Below are 17,591 nucleotides of genomic sequence, written 5' to 3' on the forward strand. Positions count from 1 at the left end.
AAATTTGTAAGACAATAAGCACTTTAAAGCTCTCAAAGGCAAAGGACACATTCAAGTGGGATTCAACATTGTTAAAGAACAATATTCACTCCCTTAGCACCCCCATTACACACCTAGTCAATTTATAGATAAAGCAATCAATTTTCCCAGCTGCCTGGAAAAATGCAGTGTTAGTTCCGATTTTCAAGGCAGGGGAACCTACTGATGTGGCTAACTATAGACCTATCAGCATTTTGCCGGTGGCATCAAAAATTGCAGAAAAAGTGGTAACTGAGCAGTTAACCGACTTTCTAAATTCTGGACAAATACTTCATCCAATGCAATTTGGTTTTAGGAAAAATTACTCGACCGAAATGACTACTTTGTTTTGTTGAAAAAATCAAATCAAAACTAGACAGTGGGAGTGCTGTAGGAGCAGTTTTTCTGGATTTAAAAAAAGCTTTCGATACATTAAATCATAATGTTGTTCTTTCCAAGTTGTCAAACTTAAATTTTTCTGATAATGCTATGAAATGGATGGAGTCCTATCTCACCAGAGTTGGGAATAAAATGTCATCTTTCAGTTGCTGTTCTGTTGGCGTCCCGCAAGGCTCAGTCTTAGGCCCTTTGTTATTCAGTCTATATGTTAACGATCTACCACTAGCATGTCCTCAAGTTGACACCCAAATGTATGCAGATGACACAGTCATTCTGGCACATGGAAGAGACAGATATGAAGTGGCAACCAAATTAACAGCAGCAATGGCAAAATTGCCACTTGGCTCTCTGAGTCTTGCATGACGCTAAATGTCAGTAAAACTGCGTGTATGTATTTTTATATAAGGAAAAATGAAAATCAACCAGATGTCGTTGTACATGGGGAAAAAATCCAGATTGTGTCACATTTTAAATATCTGGGAGTTACTATTGATTCACAGTTGTTTTTTAAGAAACATATAAAGCAGGTTTTTTAATACAGTTAAATTTAATTTTAGACACATTTGTAATCAGTTACCTCTAGATGCTGCCAAATTGTATATGCACTCAATGATTTTCTCACATTTTACATACTGCATCACAAGTTGGTCACAAACCGGAAAAACAATACTTGCTCCACTACAAATGCTATATAAACAAACTCTCAAAGTATTAGATAAAAAGCCATCAGGTTATCACTACTGCAATATCATCCAAAAGCACAAACTCTTGACAATTTTATATGCTTTACCAATGTTTGTTTAGTTTACAGAGTAATTCATAATCTGGCTGCGCCCCCATTAAAGGAATTAATATTATTGCTCTCAGATAGTCGGTGTAATGAGTCATCACCAGACGGGGAATCCATCTTGCAAGCTTTATTAAACAACTCGTGGTTGTACAGGCAGGGGTCAAGACCAGCAAACACAACAGTAGAGATAACCAGAATCATCGTCAAACACAGGCAATAGATCGGGGTCACAGGCAATATACAGAGTCCAATAAACAATCCAAGGTCAAGAGGCGGGCGGCAATGGTTCAAGAAACGGCAAACTAGAGCTGTAGTCAAGTCCGGCTTTGTCGAGTCCAAGTCAAGTCCAAGTCCAGGACTAGTCGAGACCGAGTCAAGACCGAGTCCAAAGAGGTTCGAGTCCAAGTCAAGTCCAAGTCCAAAAGTTTCGAGTCCAAGTCCAAGACCGAGTCCAAATGAAAGAAAAAAGGGTCCTCTTCAAGACCACATACTTAACTACTGATAATGTTTGTGATGCGAGAGAAAGCATATCTCCTATTCTAAGAAAATCATTTTACATTATTATTTGTAATGATCAAAAAGCATGTGCAAAGTAACAACTCTGTAGGACAGGGGTCTCCAAACTACATCCTGGATGGCCAATGTCCTGAAAAGTTTAGCTCCAACTGGCCTTAAAACACCTGGAAGATTAGTGTGTCTAGTAAGAGCTTGAATAGGTTCAAGTGTGTATAATTAGGGTTAAAGCTAACAGGGGCGTTAAACAAGATCCTGGGCCCTATGCATAGGCAGTCCTGATGGGCCCCCATGGCCCCCACCCATGAAAATATCCAGGTAAAAAATATATATTTCAGATTCATAGTTTTCAAGGGCCCTCTCTTCCTTTGGGGCCTTGCTAATGAGTACTGGTTTTACCCCCAGTCCGACCCTGGGAGCTAAACTTGGATAAACAAACAGAGTTTGGAACTGTAAGGTCAAATAATTTTTATGTACTTTATTTTTTGTTGACATTATATCTGTGGTCAAAAACAGTGCACAGACACACGCAAATCGACTACTCCAGCATGCATTAACCATAATGCATACAAAGTGTTTGCAAGTACGACGTGAATTTTAGAATTACAATATTGCGTGGAGCTGTTACTATATGACCTTATCTATGTTGCATGTAAAAATAAAATATGTAATGTAATAATTAGGGTTGTGCCTGAAGCCGAATACCTTATTCGGAATGGCACGGATAATGGCTTAAAAACGAATAACGCTCAAGGAATAATTCTGCCTGAATACTCGGCTAAAGCTGACAGAGTCTGGTGTTTGCTAGATAACAGGTGAGCCAGGGCATCAGCGCCAGAAGTGAATGAATGTAAACTTTATGAGTGAAAAGAGAGCAAATCAAACACCGCATTGTTGTCGCCTCTCTGTTTATCTCTCAGAAATCAGAGCATTGCAAGAGTAATTTTACCTATAATAATACATCATAGCTACACGTTTTATTATTTGTATATATTTAAAAGGCAAATATTGAAAGCTTAGGCTACCATGATACGAATGAATGGAATAAGCACAGCGCGCTCACCAATCAAACAGCAGAGTTGCGCGTCTCAGTCTCTCAAAAACCAAATCAGTTCTCTCTCAAGAGTGGGCTAATAATCAGCTTCGATACGGATACATTGTCTACTTGTCCTACATGTTTGCATCTTTACCTTTTGCTGGTTTGCGCGGAACACACACATCTGTTTAGTGAAGTTCATTAACATTAAGACTCGCTCAAAGTGTTCTGCGTAATGAGAATGTGTGCATTGAATGGATTCAGTCGTGTTCAAATGATCACTAAACGTTTGTCATGACATCTCTCTGCTTGCATGATAAATATTATTTTAGAAATTAATAATTATTTCAGTTTAACACGACATACTTCAGTGATAACTACGAAAAATATATAAAAAGTCATAACAGTCTTATCAAGTAACTGAACGATGTTGTATCCGAATGCAGATAGGAAAAAATTTGTGATTGTTACAGATACAAATACTGGCTGTTACATGAAAATGTAAATATGTAATGTCATATATAAAATTTACATATGTAATTGTTGCATAAGGCTATACATTAATACGCGTTTATTGACAAAAAAAGGCTATCTAGGTGTAGACGTAAATAAAACACAATCTAACAGGTAGAAAATTAAATTAGAAACATCTAAACTTTTCAGGTCGCAGTAAGTGCACCACTGGTCATGCACATCCTTTCCCGGAACAATACTGAAAGCTAAGGCAAGATGGAGAAACAGATGATCATAGTTGTACAAAGATAGCCATTTTTTAAATGAATCTATTAGCAGAGCTACTGAAAGGGATGTTTAGTGCTGGAATTCCATTTATTCTTTGCTGAAACTTCTGCGTCATCATGAAGAGCGGGTCATGGTTGCCCAGCAACAGCAGACGCCACTGGAGCGCAAACGCAGATTACAGAGTGCTTTGGAAATAAGGAGAGCGGCGCGCCTAGCGTTTTCCACACGTTTTCAGTCGCGACATCATGCAAATGTGGTTTTGTTTTGAAGGAGAAATTTTTTATTTTATTTTTTTGCTGGACTCGGTCGAGACCAACTAGAAGACTTGGCGAGTCCAATGGCCAAGTCCGAGACAAGTCCGAGTGCAAATTCAACGAGTCTGAGACAAGTCCGAGACGACAGAAAAATGTCTCGAGTCCGGACTCGAGTCCAAGACCGGACTCGAGTACTACAGCCCTACGGCAAACAAACAGAACTGGTAAACGGGAAATCGAAACACGGGAAATAACGCTTGGAAATGTCAGCCGGAGCAAAACAAGACTTCGCGTTAAGCTGATGTAGTTGTGCAGCTTATATAGCAGTACAAATGAGCTGCACCTAAGTGGTGATCAGAGTCCAAGGCACGGGGTAGATGGGTAGTGTAGTTGTGAATCAGTTTAAGTGAGTGTGTGGGTGCGTGAGAGTCAATATTCAGGAGATGGGGCCCTCTGCTGGCCAGTAGAGGGAATCACGGGGTTCGTCTCTGTGACAGAGCCCCCTCCCTGCGAGCGACTCCTGGCGCGAGATGGTAGACGACGTCGGGGTCTACCGTGTGGTTGAGGGGCCGGTCTCTCCGGATGTAACCGATGAAACTCCGTGATGAGGTTGGGGTCTAGTATGTCGTCAGCATTGACCCAGGATTGTTCCTCCAGACCGTACCCCTCCCAGTCGACCAGATACTGCAGGATGCGTCCACGACGTCTGGTGTTAAGAAGTTCTCGCACCTGGTAAGTTTCCTCAGTCTCAATCTGGACGGGCTGGGGACTCTGCTCACGGGACCTCCCCTCTCCCTCCTCTCCAGGGACAACAGTGGGCTTGAGCAGAGATACATGAAAAGTGGGAGAAATGCGATAGGTGTCAGGTAATGCGAGACGGAATGAAACAGGAGTGATCTGATGTGTAATTTTGAATGGACCCACGTACCTTGGACTCAACTTCTTGCAGGGTAGTCGAAGATGGAGATCTCGGGTAGAGAGCCACACCCATTGTCCTGGTTGGTATACAGCCCCAGGACGCCGACGGTGGTCAGCATGTTCCTTTTGATGGCGGATGGCTCGTTGAAGATGTACATGAGCTTGGTTCCAAGTCTCCTCACTGCGTTGCAACCAGTCCGTGACGGCGGGTACGTCGGTGGGTTCCCCGGACCAGGGAAACATGGGAGGCTGATAGCCTAGGATGCATTTAAAGGGGGTGATACCAGTAGCTGGCTTGACCAGGGAGTTCTGTGCGTACTCAGCCCAAAGGAGGTACCGGGCCCAATCTTCTTGGTTGGAACTACAGTATATCTCAGGAACCGGGTGAGTTCCTGATTGAGTCTTTCGACCTGACCGTTGGATTGAGCGTGGTAACCGGAGGTCAGGCTCATGTTTACATCAAGGGCTTGGAAGAAGGCTTTCCAGAGACGAGATGTGAACTGAGGGCCCCTATCGGAGACGATATCTTCTGGTAGTCCGTAGAGATGGAAGACCCAGTTACAGAGTAGTTCAGCAGTTTGCAGAGCAGTAGGCAGTTTGGGCAGGGGAATAAGGCGGCAGGCTTTGGAGAATCGATCAATCACAGTAAGAATGACAGTGTTACCTTGAGAGACAGGTAGATCAGTGATAAAGTCTATTGCAATGTGGGACCAAGGTCGTTGTGGGATAGGGAGTGGTTGGAGTAATCCGGCTGGCAATTGGCGTGGAGTCTTGTGCGCATTACAGGTTTGGCATTGTTGGATGAAGGTAGTGGTGTCTTTGGGTAATGATTCCCACCAGAACCGGTTCTGAAGCAGATGAATGGTAGCCGTGATACCTGGATGGCCGGATGCGGGCAGACAGTGCGTGTGGTTGAGTATTTGATCGCGTAGAGTGGGTGGTACGTAAACCTTATCAGGAGGGCAAGTTGTTGGAGGTGCATGTTGAGAGTTGTGTTGCTGGATAAGCGTCATGATCTCCCATTGTACGGGTGCAATGATTACCTTGAAAGGGAGTATGGATTCAGGTTCGGATGAGATCTGTTCATCTTCGTGAATACGGGATAGTACATCTGCCTTTGTGTTCTTGGAGCCCGGATGGTAGGTAACTGAAAAGTCGAATCGGGAGAAAAACAATGATCATCTTGCCTGCCGTGGATTGAGGCGCTTGGCTGAGCGCAAATACTCAAGGTTCTTATGATCTGTTAGTACAGTGAAAGGAAAGTTGGCCCCCTCCAGCCAGTGTCTCCACTCCTCAAAGGCCGCCTTCATGGCAAGGAGTTCACGGTCCCCTACGTCGTAGTTACGTTCAGCAGCATTGAGTTTGTGGGAGTAAAAGGCACATGGGTGGAGTTTATCGGTATAACTCTGGCGTTGAGAGAGAATAGCCCCGATACCAGTGTTGGAGGCATCCACTTCGACGAGAAACGGAAGAGATGGGTCAGGATGGTGGAGTATGGGTGCAGTCACAAACTGTCTTTTTAGTTCTTGGAATGCTTGGAGAGCAGCCTCTGAGCAGTGTAGCCGATGGGTTCCCTTTTTGACCATAGACGTGAGTGGACTGACCACAGAGCTGAATTAAATGGCAGTAGAAATTAGCAAACCCCAGAAAGCGTTGGAGTTCCTTTAGTGTTTTGGGTTCGGACCATTTGAGAACGGTGTTGACTTTGCTCTCATCCATCGCGACCCCCTCTGGACTGATGACGTACCCCAGGAAGGTGGTAGAGGTGGTATGGAATTCACACTTCTCCGCCTTGGCATAGAGTTGGTGTTCAATGAGTCACTGCAGCACGGCCTTCACATGTTGGATATGTTCCTCCAGGGTATCTGAATAGATCAAGATATCGTCAATGTATACGATAACAGTCCTGTTTAACATGTCTCTGAAGATGTCATTGACAAATGATTGGAAAACCGAAGGACTATTGACCAGTCTGAACGGCATAACCCGGTATTTGTAGTGCCCATTGGTGGTTGAGAAAGCTGTTTTTCACTCGTCCCCCTCCCTAATGCGGATGAGGTTGTATGCGCAGCGCAAATCCAATTTGGTGTAGTATTGTGCAGTTCGTAACTGTTCTAATGCAGAGGGCACCAGTGGAAGTGGATAGCGAAACTTTACCGTTATCTCGTTGAGTCCCCGATAATCGATGCAAGGGCGCAAACCTCCATCCTTCTTACGTACAAAGAAGAAGCCAGCTGAAGCAGGAGAAGTGGACGGACGTATGAACCCCTTCTCCAACTCCTCCTCGATGTACTTGGCCATAGCTTCTGACTCGGGTAATGATAATGGAAATACTCGGCCCCGGGGTGGTGAGGAACCTGGAATTAGATCAATGGCACAATCGTGACTGCGGTGTGGTGGTAATGTGTTTGCTTGTACCTTGCTGAAGGCGGTGGCGAGATCGTGATACTCCTTGGGTATATTTGGAATGCTGGTGGACTCCGAGTCTAACGTGACGACTTGCACAGGCATGGGAGAGATGGTCGGAAGGCATGATTTCTGACACTGGGTGCTCCATCTAAGAATTTGTCCCTCTCTCCACGATACATGAGGGTCATGCAGTCTGAGCCAGGGCAAGCCCAAAATAACAGGAGTGTTAGATACAGGGAGCACGTAGAATTGAATGGTTTCTTGATGTAGCAGACCGGTAAACATTGGCAGTTCTTGAGAGAGGTGAGTAATCAGTCCAGACCCCAAAGGGCGTCCATCTATTGTGGCTACAGATAAAGGATTTGTACATGAAATTAGAGAAATGTTATTCTTTTTGGCAAATTCTTCAGAGATAAAATTCCCAGCTGCTCGTGAGTCAAGTAGAGCAGTGGTAGCCACACGATCATTGTTAGTCTTGATTACAAGAGGGACTGAGACACAGTTTAGGGGACTGACTGAATTTAAAGATGCACTCACCAATTTAGAAGTACAAGAAGAGCGACGTGACGGACAAGTAATTCGTTGATGCCTCGGAGCGGCACAGTAGAGACAGAGTCGGTTAGATATGCGGCGGTGGCGTTCCTCAGCTGTCAGATAATAGGAGTTGATCTGCATGGGTTCTGTAGTTTCTGCGGATCGTGTTGTCGTAACGGTAAATAGGCGTTGAGCGCTGACACGGCGAGAGCGTTGTAGGTTGTCAATGGTGATAGTTAGCGAAATGAAATCATTCAGGGTTCTCCCCTCATCACGGCAAGCGAGTTCGGTTTGCAGTTCGTGATTAAGCCCCTTGCGAAACAATACTTTCAGCGTGTCACTCACCCATGACGTTTGAGCAGCCAGTGTACGAAAGTTCATGGCATATTCCGCTGCTGTTAATTCTCCCTGCGACAACTCAAGCAGACGCTCACCTGTCAAACACCTCACGGGTGATCAAACACCTCACGGAATCGCACCAGAAAGTTAGTGAAAGTGGTGAACGCTGTTCCATCCTCGCGCCATACAGCCGTTATCCATTCCAAAGCTCTTCCTGTTAATAGTGAGCAAACTAAGGCGATCTTACCAGCATCAGTAGTGTAAAGTTGCTCGACGAACCGCGAGCATTGCAGTAGGAAGCCCTTACACTTGGTAGAATCCCCGTCAAAATTCTCCGGGTAAGCCAGTCGTGGATTAACTTGCGCTGGCGTTCCTGCCGCGTGGGCAATGGCGGCAGCTGCCGGTGGTGGTGACGTTACGGCAGTGCTGTGGAGTCTTTGAACAGCCTTTACCAGTTCCCCTGTGATCGAAGTCAAACGATTCAATTGATGCTGGTTAGCAGCAATTTGACTTGCCTGGGCTGCCATTGTAGCACACAGATGATCATAAGCCACTGGATTCGGTTGTGGCGAAGTCTTCTGTAATGAGTCATCACCAGACGGGGAATCCATCTTGCAAGCTTTATTAAACAACTCGTGGTCGTACAGGCAGGGGTCAAGACCAGCAAACACAACAGTAGAGATAACCAGAATCGTTGTCAAACACAGGCAATAGATCGGGGTTACAGGCAATATACAGAGTCCAATAAACAATCCAAGGTCAAGAGGCGGGCGGCAATGGTTCAAGAAACAGCAATCAAACAGAACTGGTAAACGGGAAATCAAACATGGGAAATAACGCTTGGAAATGTTAGCTGGAGCAAAACAAGACTTCGCGTTAAGCTGATGTAGTTGTGCAGCTTATATAGCAGTACAAATGAGCTGCACCTGAGTGGTGATCAGAGTCCAAGGCACGGGGTAGATGGGTAGTGTAGTTGTGAATCAGTTTAAGTGAGTGTGTGGGTGCGTGAGAGTCAATATTCAGGAGATGGGGCCCTCTGCTGGCCAGTAGAGGGAATCACGGGGTTTGTCTCCGTGACAGTCGGAGAACTACCAGGGCAAACAGTAGAGGTCATTGTGACGTACAGCACAGACGTACTGAGTTTGGCAGATCAGCCTTCTCTATCAGAGCCTCTAAGAACTGAAATTCAGTCCCAAATGAGATTAGAGACATCAGTTCATTTACTTGTTTTAAATATAAAATAAAATTATGGCTAAGATCGATACAATCATGTACCCATTAATCATAAATTCAAAAAACTCATTTTCTGTCGTATCCTAACATTGTATTGTTGTGTCTATTAATATGCATTTTATTTTATTCTGTTGTTTTGTTTTATTGGGTTTTTAAGAATGTGAATCTTTGTTGTCTGAAAAGCTACTTGCGTGATGACGTTTTATGGTATATTTATATGTGATTGTTAATCGTATGTTACCTTGTCCTGCCCAGGGACTACAGATGAAATTTAGCTTGTAGCTAATTCTGGTATGGCTGAGTGCCATACAATGTCCCTGTTAAATAAAAAAATAAATAAAATAAATAAATAAAATAAATGAGTGGCAGCTGTTGCTGATACAATTAACAGAGACGCCCACAACTAATCAGTGCAGACGCGGAACACACAGAATTCACCACAAAGTGTAAACACCCCGAGATCACGGTTTACCAACTGTGACAGTAAATAGCTATCTACCCTGGCACGAGCGCATCTTGCTCTTAAAGGGAATGAGAGATGACACTCTAATTGGTGTATTGAACATTACGCCCATTACTCATAAACTCTTTCCCCGCCAGCATTTTTTTTTAAAAGTTGCCAGCCACCGCCAGGGTTTTTGACGATTTTCGCTAAATTTTAATGGCCCACAGAATATTTTCTTCTATGAATATATGAACATGTTACATATCAAAATAAAGATCTGAGCCTCTGCTTTTAAACAGAAAAAAACTATTTTATTTTATCTTCATTTTTATTTTTTTTCCACCTGAACATAGATAGGTTTTGTCAAACAAAGGATAAACATTCTGGATAAAAAGCTGAGAAAAAGGCATTTTTATCAAACAAGTGCATTTTCTAGCAGAATACATTCAGATGTCGTTTTCATCATATATAAAATCTTCCAAAATATATTACAATTAAACATAAATCTAAAATATATTACATTTAGGCACTGTAATTTGCTTTTGAGTGGTACACAGAGTAACATTTCCTAGGATGTAAGGGGACGCCACAACTTTTGCAGTAGAACGAGGTCTCCTTCCGCAACCCCTTACGTACACAAACTCTGCATCTTCTGGTTGGGTGTTGCTTTTTGGGAGTGGGCAGGAGTGGAACAAGTTCATGAACAGCAAAACTGACATTCAGCCTGTTTTTTGGGTCAGTGTTGTATGGTGCTCTTGAGTGTTTTCAGTAGCACTTTTCTCCCCACAACTAGCACACTCTTGGCTGGTCCATGATTTTATAACACTCTGGATGAATGAGAGAAGAGTGTTACAATTACCCTGTGGGCTTTTCGCTTTGTAAATGACAAAAGCGTTGAACAGACTGATCTGAAACAGGTACATGACAAATTTCTTTGTCCACTTGTGTGACTTCCGGATAAATGGGTAGTAAATAAAGTTTTGGTCTAGTTTGTCAACACCATTCATTTCATGATTGTATTCAACAATGCATGCTGGTTTTTGCTTTGCAACTTTTTCTTGGTGGCCTCTCTGCCATACCTCAACACGTTCCATGTTGTTCTGATGGAGTGTTGTAACCATTTTCACTGTTTGTTTGTCTCTCCATGCCAAGACCATCAAATTTTCGTTGTGACGCATTATTGTTTCCCCAATCATTAGGTCAGCATTTCTGACATCTCGAATGACCAAGAAGAGAGACAACTGTGTCTCCCAGGTTAGCGCTTTCCCCACAATAGGGCTTCATGTTAAAACAGTAGCCTGTATCAGAATCGCACAATGTGTACGATTTTACTCCATATTTGATGGGTTTCTGGGAATTGTACACCCTAAAAGCTAGGCGCCACGCCACAGAAACATGCCCTCATCAATGCAAATGTTTGACTTGGGCTGATACATTTCGCAGAATTTGGACACAAGGTGATCCAAGACAGGGTGGATTTTGTAAGGCCTGTCAGTACAATTGTCTGGCCTTGTTGTATTATCACTGAAGTGAAGAAATCTCCCTACGATTTAAAACCTGTTGCGAGGCATGACCTTGTTGAAGTAGGGAGTAGCTAACTTGTCATCTGTACACCAGTTCATTTCAAGTTCAGGCTTATGAATGATACCAGTGAGAAAAAGGAGGCCCATGAAAGTTTTCATTTCTGAAACTGTGACAGGCTTCCATGCATGACATCTGGCATATTTTGAAGTGTCATCCATAGCCTGAATACACTGATCTGCATACAGGTTGGTCTGATCAACAATGTTCTGAATCAGTACATCAGAAATGAACAACTCGGCAAAGTCTACAGGTTGTTCTGACTCAAGAGCAGCAGCTTCACCGATAGGCCGAGGATTCTCAGTGAAGGGAAGTTTTTTTCATGCCACTCATTTATTTGTTATAACTTTGATTATGGCTTACAGCTTATGAAAACCTTTTTACAATATTCTAATTTAGAATTTGGAGTTTACATAAGCTGTAAGCCATAATCAAAAACATTATAACAAATTAAGGCTTGAAATATCTAACTTTGCATGTAATGAGTCAATATAATATATTAGTTACACCTTTTAAGTTGAATTACTGAAATAAATAAACTTTTGCACGATATGCAAAATTTTCGAGTTTAACCTGTAAATACATATTACAATGTGGAAAATGTGCACAAAAAGAGAAAAAAATAGGCCATTACACTCTCATATTTATGCAAACAGTCTCACATAAATGCATGCACACACATACACACACACTATAATGTGTGTGTGTGTGTGTATGTGTGATATATATATATATATATATATATATATATATATATATATGTATATATTTATTATCCAACATTGTGCATGTGTATAACGAATAGAACACGCTCATATATTTTCTTATCTTACACGTTCTGCCACCTGGGAAAGACGACTGAGATCTTGGCCTTGAATGTGTCCACTCACTGTCCGAAGTATCACTGTTTGAACTGTCACTGTCCACTCTTCGACACACAGGTGAACTATGCTTTCGTCCAGATCGACGGGTGAACAAACTATCTGCTGCTCGTCCGTGACTAGAACTTTCTGTGACGACATGTGAATCTGTCTCACTGACTACTTCGTCCTGATCAGATTCAGAATGATCAAATAAGGAGCGATCGGACTCTGAGTCCATCAACACCTCCAGTACTTGATCAGCCGTATACCTCTTCATTTGTCCGTCAGATAGTTTGACCTACATTCTCGCTAACATACTCCATTCATGTTAGAGACGATCGCAGTCGGTTTCTTTGATCAAAAAGTTACGCACTCTTTCAGAGCATGCGCAACAGTCTTCCTTACCGTATACCACCTAAAACATGGATACCCGGAAAATTCCGTGTTTGGCAGGAAAGCGTTTTTTCATAAAACCCAGAAAATTTGGACACGCCCTGAGTGCACCTGCACCGTGCGCTTTACACTTTGCATTTAGATCATTAAAATAGGGCCCTTTGTATCATCATCTGCCTTGTTAACATAATTCTCTTCTGCACCCATACTGTGACAGTAGCATGTGTTTTATTTATTTATTTATTTATTTATTTTGATCATAAGAAATTGTAATTTGTAATCAATTTGTAATAACTTCAATTAATGCTACACAGTGATGAGCAGCTGCTGAGCAGGTGTTTGACAATGGTTAACCTATTACATCCTGTATTTTAGCATGACTTGAGTGTCCAACTAAGCAAGCGGAATTGGAAATATACATTTTATTCATTTTAATTATGTAAAAAATGCAGTCTCTATTTACTAATTCTGTCTTTTTTATATTAATTTCTAAACACTTTAGTGTCTCAGTCAGTGACGGCCTTCAACATTGATCCTTCTTCCTGGAAAACATTCACTGAACCAAAGAATGTATCCTTTGGCTATAAGGTTATACAGAAAGATGCATCAAGGTGAGAGCAACACATCCACTCATAATGTCTGGAAAGCACAACATTGACAGTAAAAAAAAAAAAAATCATGCCAATAATGTGCTTACCTTCGTCACTCTTCATATTGATGAACATAATAACGAACTTTGCACAGTCTAAAATAAAAAAGTCAGTTTTCAATCAATCTGGACCATTTAAAGATAAAAGAGGATTGTATAAACCAATATATTTATTTTTGATGATGATGTTCATCATGAATGACAGTTCATCATTGAATTCGGTCATGTCATCATCACAGTTCAGTTTGTGATGAAGCGACCGCCACTGCTCACTTCTGGGGAAGGGAATAAAGGTAACTTGGGTCCGTGTGGATGTAAACAAATGATGGCTTACTCGCAGAGCACTCTCGTGCAAGGTGTAATTTATTTACAGTGCCAAAAACACAGAACGTCCACAGTGAAATATATATAGACAGGTGAACACTGTTTTGCCACAAGTATCCACTCTTCGTCTGCTCGGTTTGGCTGATGCAATGTTTACGCAACCCGTCTCTGCCCCTAACCCTGCCAAACGCCAGGCCAAGCGGCATTCCTGAGACGGGCGACCCGGAGTTGGAGACATCAGCTTGTCAGGAGATGGTAGCAGGACCACTCCTTCCCAGGGAGGAGGGCCGGGAAAGAATCCTTTTGTTCTCGTTTTCTTTTTGTTCCGCCACTGGCCCTGTTTCAATCTATCAAATCCTGGACTTGCGTTCCTTGAACCGAGCTCTGCACAGACTCGCGTTCAAGATGCTAATGCCCAAACGCATTTTCAAATGCATTCATCCGATGGATTGGTTTGCAGTGATCGACCTGGAGGATGCGTACTTTAATGTCTCCATTCTTCCTCGACACAGACCGTTTCTTCGGTTTGCTTTCAAGGGGCAGGCATATCAGTACAAGGTTCTCCCATTCGGGTTGGCCCTGTCTCCCCACGTCTTTACGAAGGTCGCGGAGGGATCCCTGGCTCATCTCAGGGAACAAGGTGTCCGTATCCTCAATTACCTTGACTACTGGCTGACCCTAGCTCACTTTCGAGAGCGGTTGTGCAAACACAGGGGTCTGGTGCTCAGACACCTCGCCCGACCGGGTCTTCAAGTCAACTGGGAAAAGAGCAAGCTCTCCCCTGTGCAGAGGATCTCTTTTCTCGGTATGGAAATAGACTCGGTCGCCATGTTCGTGTGGCTTATGTATAAGCGTGTGCAGTCACTGCTGAATTGCCTGAGACAATTTGAGGTGTTTTTAAAGTATTTCAGAGGCTCCTGGGACATATGGCGTCCACGGCGGCGGTCATACCGCTTGGGTTACTCCATATGTGGTCTACGCTCCCACCGCATGTCGCAACTCGCTCGCCATCTCCTCTTGTGGAGTCACAAGCATCTGAGGTTGCTTCGTGCCATTCACATTCTGGGCAGGCTCAATCGTGCTCCCGACGAGCCCTCTCGGCCCTTTCCTGGCCAATTTCTCTGAGGAAGGGCCTTCTATCTCAGACACAGGGCACCCTCTGGCACCCATGTCCCGATCTGTGGAACCTACATGTGTGAGTTCTGGATGGGTCACGGAAGGTGGCCGCCATTTCAGCTCACCATGACCCTGTTGAAGGTAAGTCTCTGGGGAGGCACAATCTGATCATTAGGTTAATGAGAGGAGCAAGGAGGCTCAATCCGCCTCGCCCTCAGCAAGTCCCCTCTTGGGACCTTGCAGTGGTTCTATCGGCACTGCAGAGAGCTCCCTTCAAACCCTTGCTCTCAGTAGAGCTGAAGTTTTTATATATGAAAACTGCGCTCCTGATGGCTTTGGCTTCGGTGTAGAGGGTCGGGGACCTGCAGGCATTTTCAGTTGACGAAGCATGCCTGGAATTCGGGCCGGCTAACTCTCAGAGTTATCTTGAGACCCCGGCCTGGGTATGTGCCCAAAGTTCCCACCACTCCTTTTAGGGAGATTAAAGGTGGTGAACTTGCAAGTGCTCCCCCTGGAGGAGGCAGACCCAGCCCTGGCACTGCTCTGTCCAGTACGTGCGCTCCACACCTACGTGGACAGAACTCAGTGCCTTAGGACCTCAGACCAGCTCTTTGTCTGCTATGGAGGCCAGCAGAATAGAAAGGCTAGGTTTAGCTTGGCTAGGGAAGTGTAGCTTCCTCCTAGGCACTGGCGCATGGTGCCTCGCTGACAGACATCTGTAGAGCTGCGGGCTGGGCGACACCTAACTCCTTCGCAAGATTTTATAATCTCTGTGTAGAGCCCGTGTCTTCCCGGGTACTCGCCCCTTCGGGCCAGTAAGTACCTGCTCGGTGTCAATCCGCTTGCTGTGATACTGGATCCACTCTGCGGACTGGATGGGTGCACTATTCCCCTCAGGTGAGGTCCTCAGTCAGAACTCTGGGTTCCTCCAGCACTGTTTATGTCCAACACTTGCGTACATGCCCTTTGGTCAGCCCTGTGTGGGACTAGGTGCCTCCATGTGTTGTGATTCCCCTTTTCTGGGCAATCCCACGTGTGTATGTCCACAGTAATTCTCTCCGCAGCATATGTCTTTCCCTTGGCAAGCACCCTTGCCAGCTCTGTCATTGAAACTTCCACACTGCGGGCTGGGTACCTCAGAGTTCTTATGTATCACCACCTTGGTGGATACCTGCGTTCTGTAAGTCGTTCCATGGGCAGGCAGCCTGCTAGCATACGTCCAGCTGGAATATGCTACCCAGTGTATTCTGTGTCAGCTATAGGCCCTCACTCGTGCTGGCCTTACGACGTGGTGCTATCACTCACATGGGTCGCATATTCGATAATATGACCATGCAGTCAATACAGATATTTAATAAAAACATTAAAACAAGCAGGGCTGTAAAATAAAACAATAAAAAACGCATGCCAGGTCTACACCGGACACAAGTGGAGCGATCCAACAATAGACAACAGAACCCAGTGATGGATACACTGGACACGATCCCCATCAGTGAACTGATGCTCGTTCTGTTTATGACAAAATGTTCTGACACTGTGTATACATGATTTGACACTATAGCGTGATGTCATCAAGTTTAGACAGACTTTTCAGAAAAAATTTACAAATATGTAGGGCTGTCAAATGATTAAAATTTTTAATCAAATTAATCAGCATTTTCAGTGGATTAATCATGATTAATCACTATTTGCAATTACACCTGAATCCTAACCATTTTTTTTTCTGAAATGCGTACCAAAAGATAAATAACAGGACACAGATACATAATTTTCATGTATTGATTCATCAATATGTGGTTCTTTTTTTTCTGAATTTCAAAAGTTTAACATTTACTTAATCAAATTTACCTGAGCACTATATCAAACCATGCCATTTAACTACAGATAGTGTAAGAGTTTTAGGTGAACCAGTGGTTAAATATAGCCACATATCTATGAAATTATGCATAGAGAAACTCGAAAGAATGAACTCAGAAACACAAACATGCGCCCTCTGCACTCTGGGCACTCTTGTTTTTAGGAGGTGTTCATTTGCTCTGCCACAATACTTTAGGATCGATATTTTCACGTTCTGAAATGCGTTAAAAAATTTGACGTAATTAACAACAAACAACTAATTAAGGTTGTTAACGCGCTATTTTTGACAGCCCTACAAATATGTTATATATATAAAATAAAATAAAAAACTAAACTAAACCAGCAGCATAACGAGATGCAAATATAAACTAGAAAATATATTAACAGGTCCTCCGTCCATGACTGGCTCACTGCTAAGCTGCCAGTTTTAATCTTAACAGCTCTTAAAGTTGAGCGATGGTTAGATGCATGATGGGCTAGTATTAAATAAATAAAAATAAAGGTCTTTCCAGCATTAAGGTAATAACATTTCTGTTTTGTTTTTAATAATCTTGTTGCAGTTATAAATTTGACTGCTAAATGAATGATAAAGAACTATATTAAAACTTGTTTTGTAAAATTTCTTTGTCATTTGAATATTGATATAAAAATCACTTTAAATCATAAATCAGATTTCATTATTCTAAAATAAAAATAAAATATAGGATTTTTTTTTTTTAGGCCATATGCTATTGTCCTACTTTAAAAGCAAGTAAAGAAGAATCCCTTTAAAAACACTTAAGTTGTCAATAACTAAAGCTCTTTTTTACATTGTGTGAATTTTGTTGATTATAATGAGATAACTTGAGATTAATCGTGAGGACGTTTTATCAATCCGTCCATTCTTTAGTGTTTCAAAGATTTAGGTTTAATTTTATTTGTTTCTGGTTTTAGGCAAATTAGGCCTAAATAATGGGAACGGAATTATACAGTGCTTCACGTTTAAACATGCAACAATTTCTTAATCAGTTTACAGACAAATGTATTTTTCCCAATAAGTTATGTCAAAATGAAGGACGGGTAACGGATAACAAAAATGCATGTTGTTTTATTAAAGGAAAAAAAATATTTATATTTAAAATATAAATTAAAATATAGGCATAATAAATGAAAATATTGATATTTTGCATATTAATCCAT

At 42.7% G+C, this 17,591-nt stretch overlaps 1 protein-coding gene across 1 annotated transcript in view; it reads left to right on the forward strand.

Annotated features, from left to right (window-relative positions):
• The window catches only part of LOC113112089 (integrin alpha-X-like), a 95,106-nt gene that overhangs the window by 16,657 nt on the left and 60,858 nt on the right, over positions 1-17,591 (forward strand). The window contains exon 2 of the mRNA XM_026277482.1: positions 12,969-13,077. Coding sequence (XP_026133267.1) covers positions 12,969-13,077 — 109 coding nt within the window. The remainder of the gene's footprint in view (positions 1-12,968; positions 13,078-17,591) is intronic.

Source organism: Carassius auratus, chromosome 12 (genome assembly GCF_003368295.1).
Source record: "Carassius auratus strain Wakin chromosome 12, ASM336829v1, whole genome shotgun sequence".
NCBI classification, from domain to species: domain Eukaryota; kingdom Metazoa; phylum Chordata; class Actinopteri; order Cypriniformes; family Cyprinidae; genus Carassius; species Carassius auratus.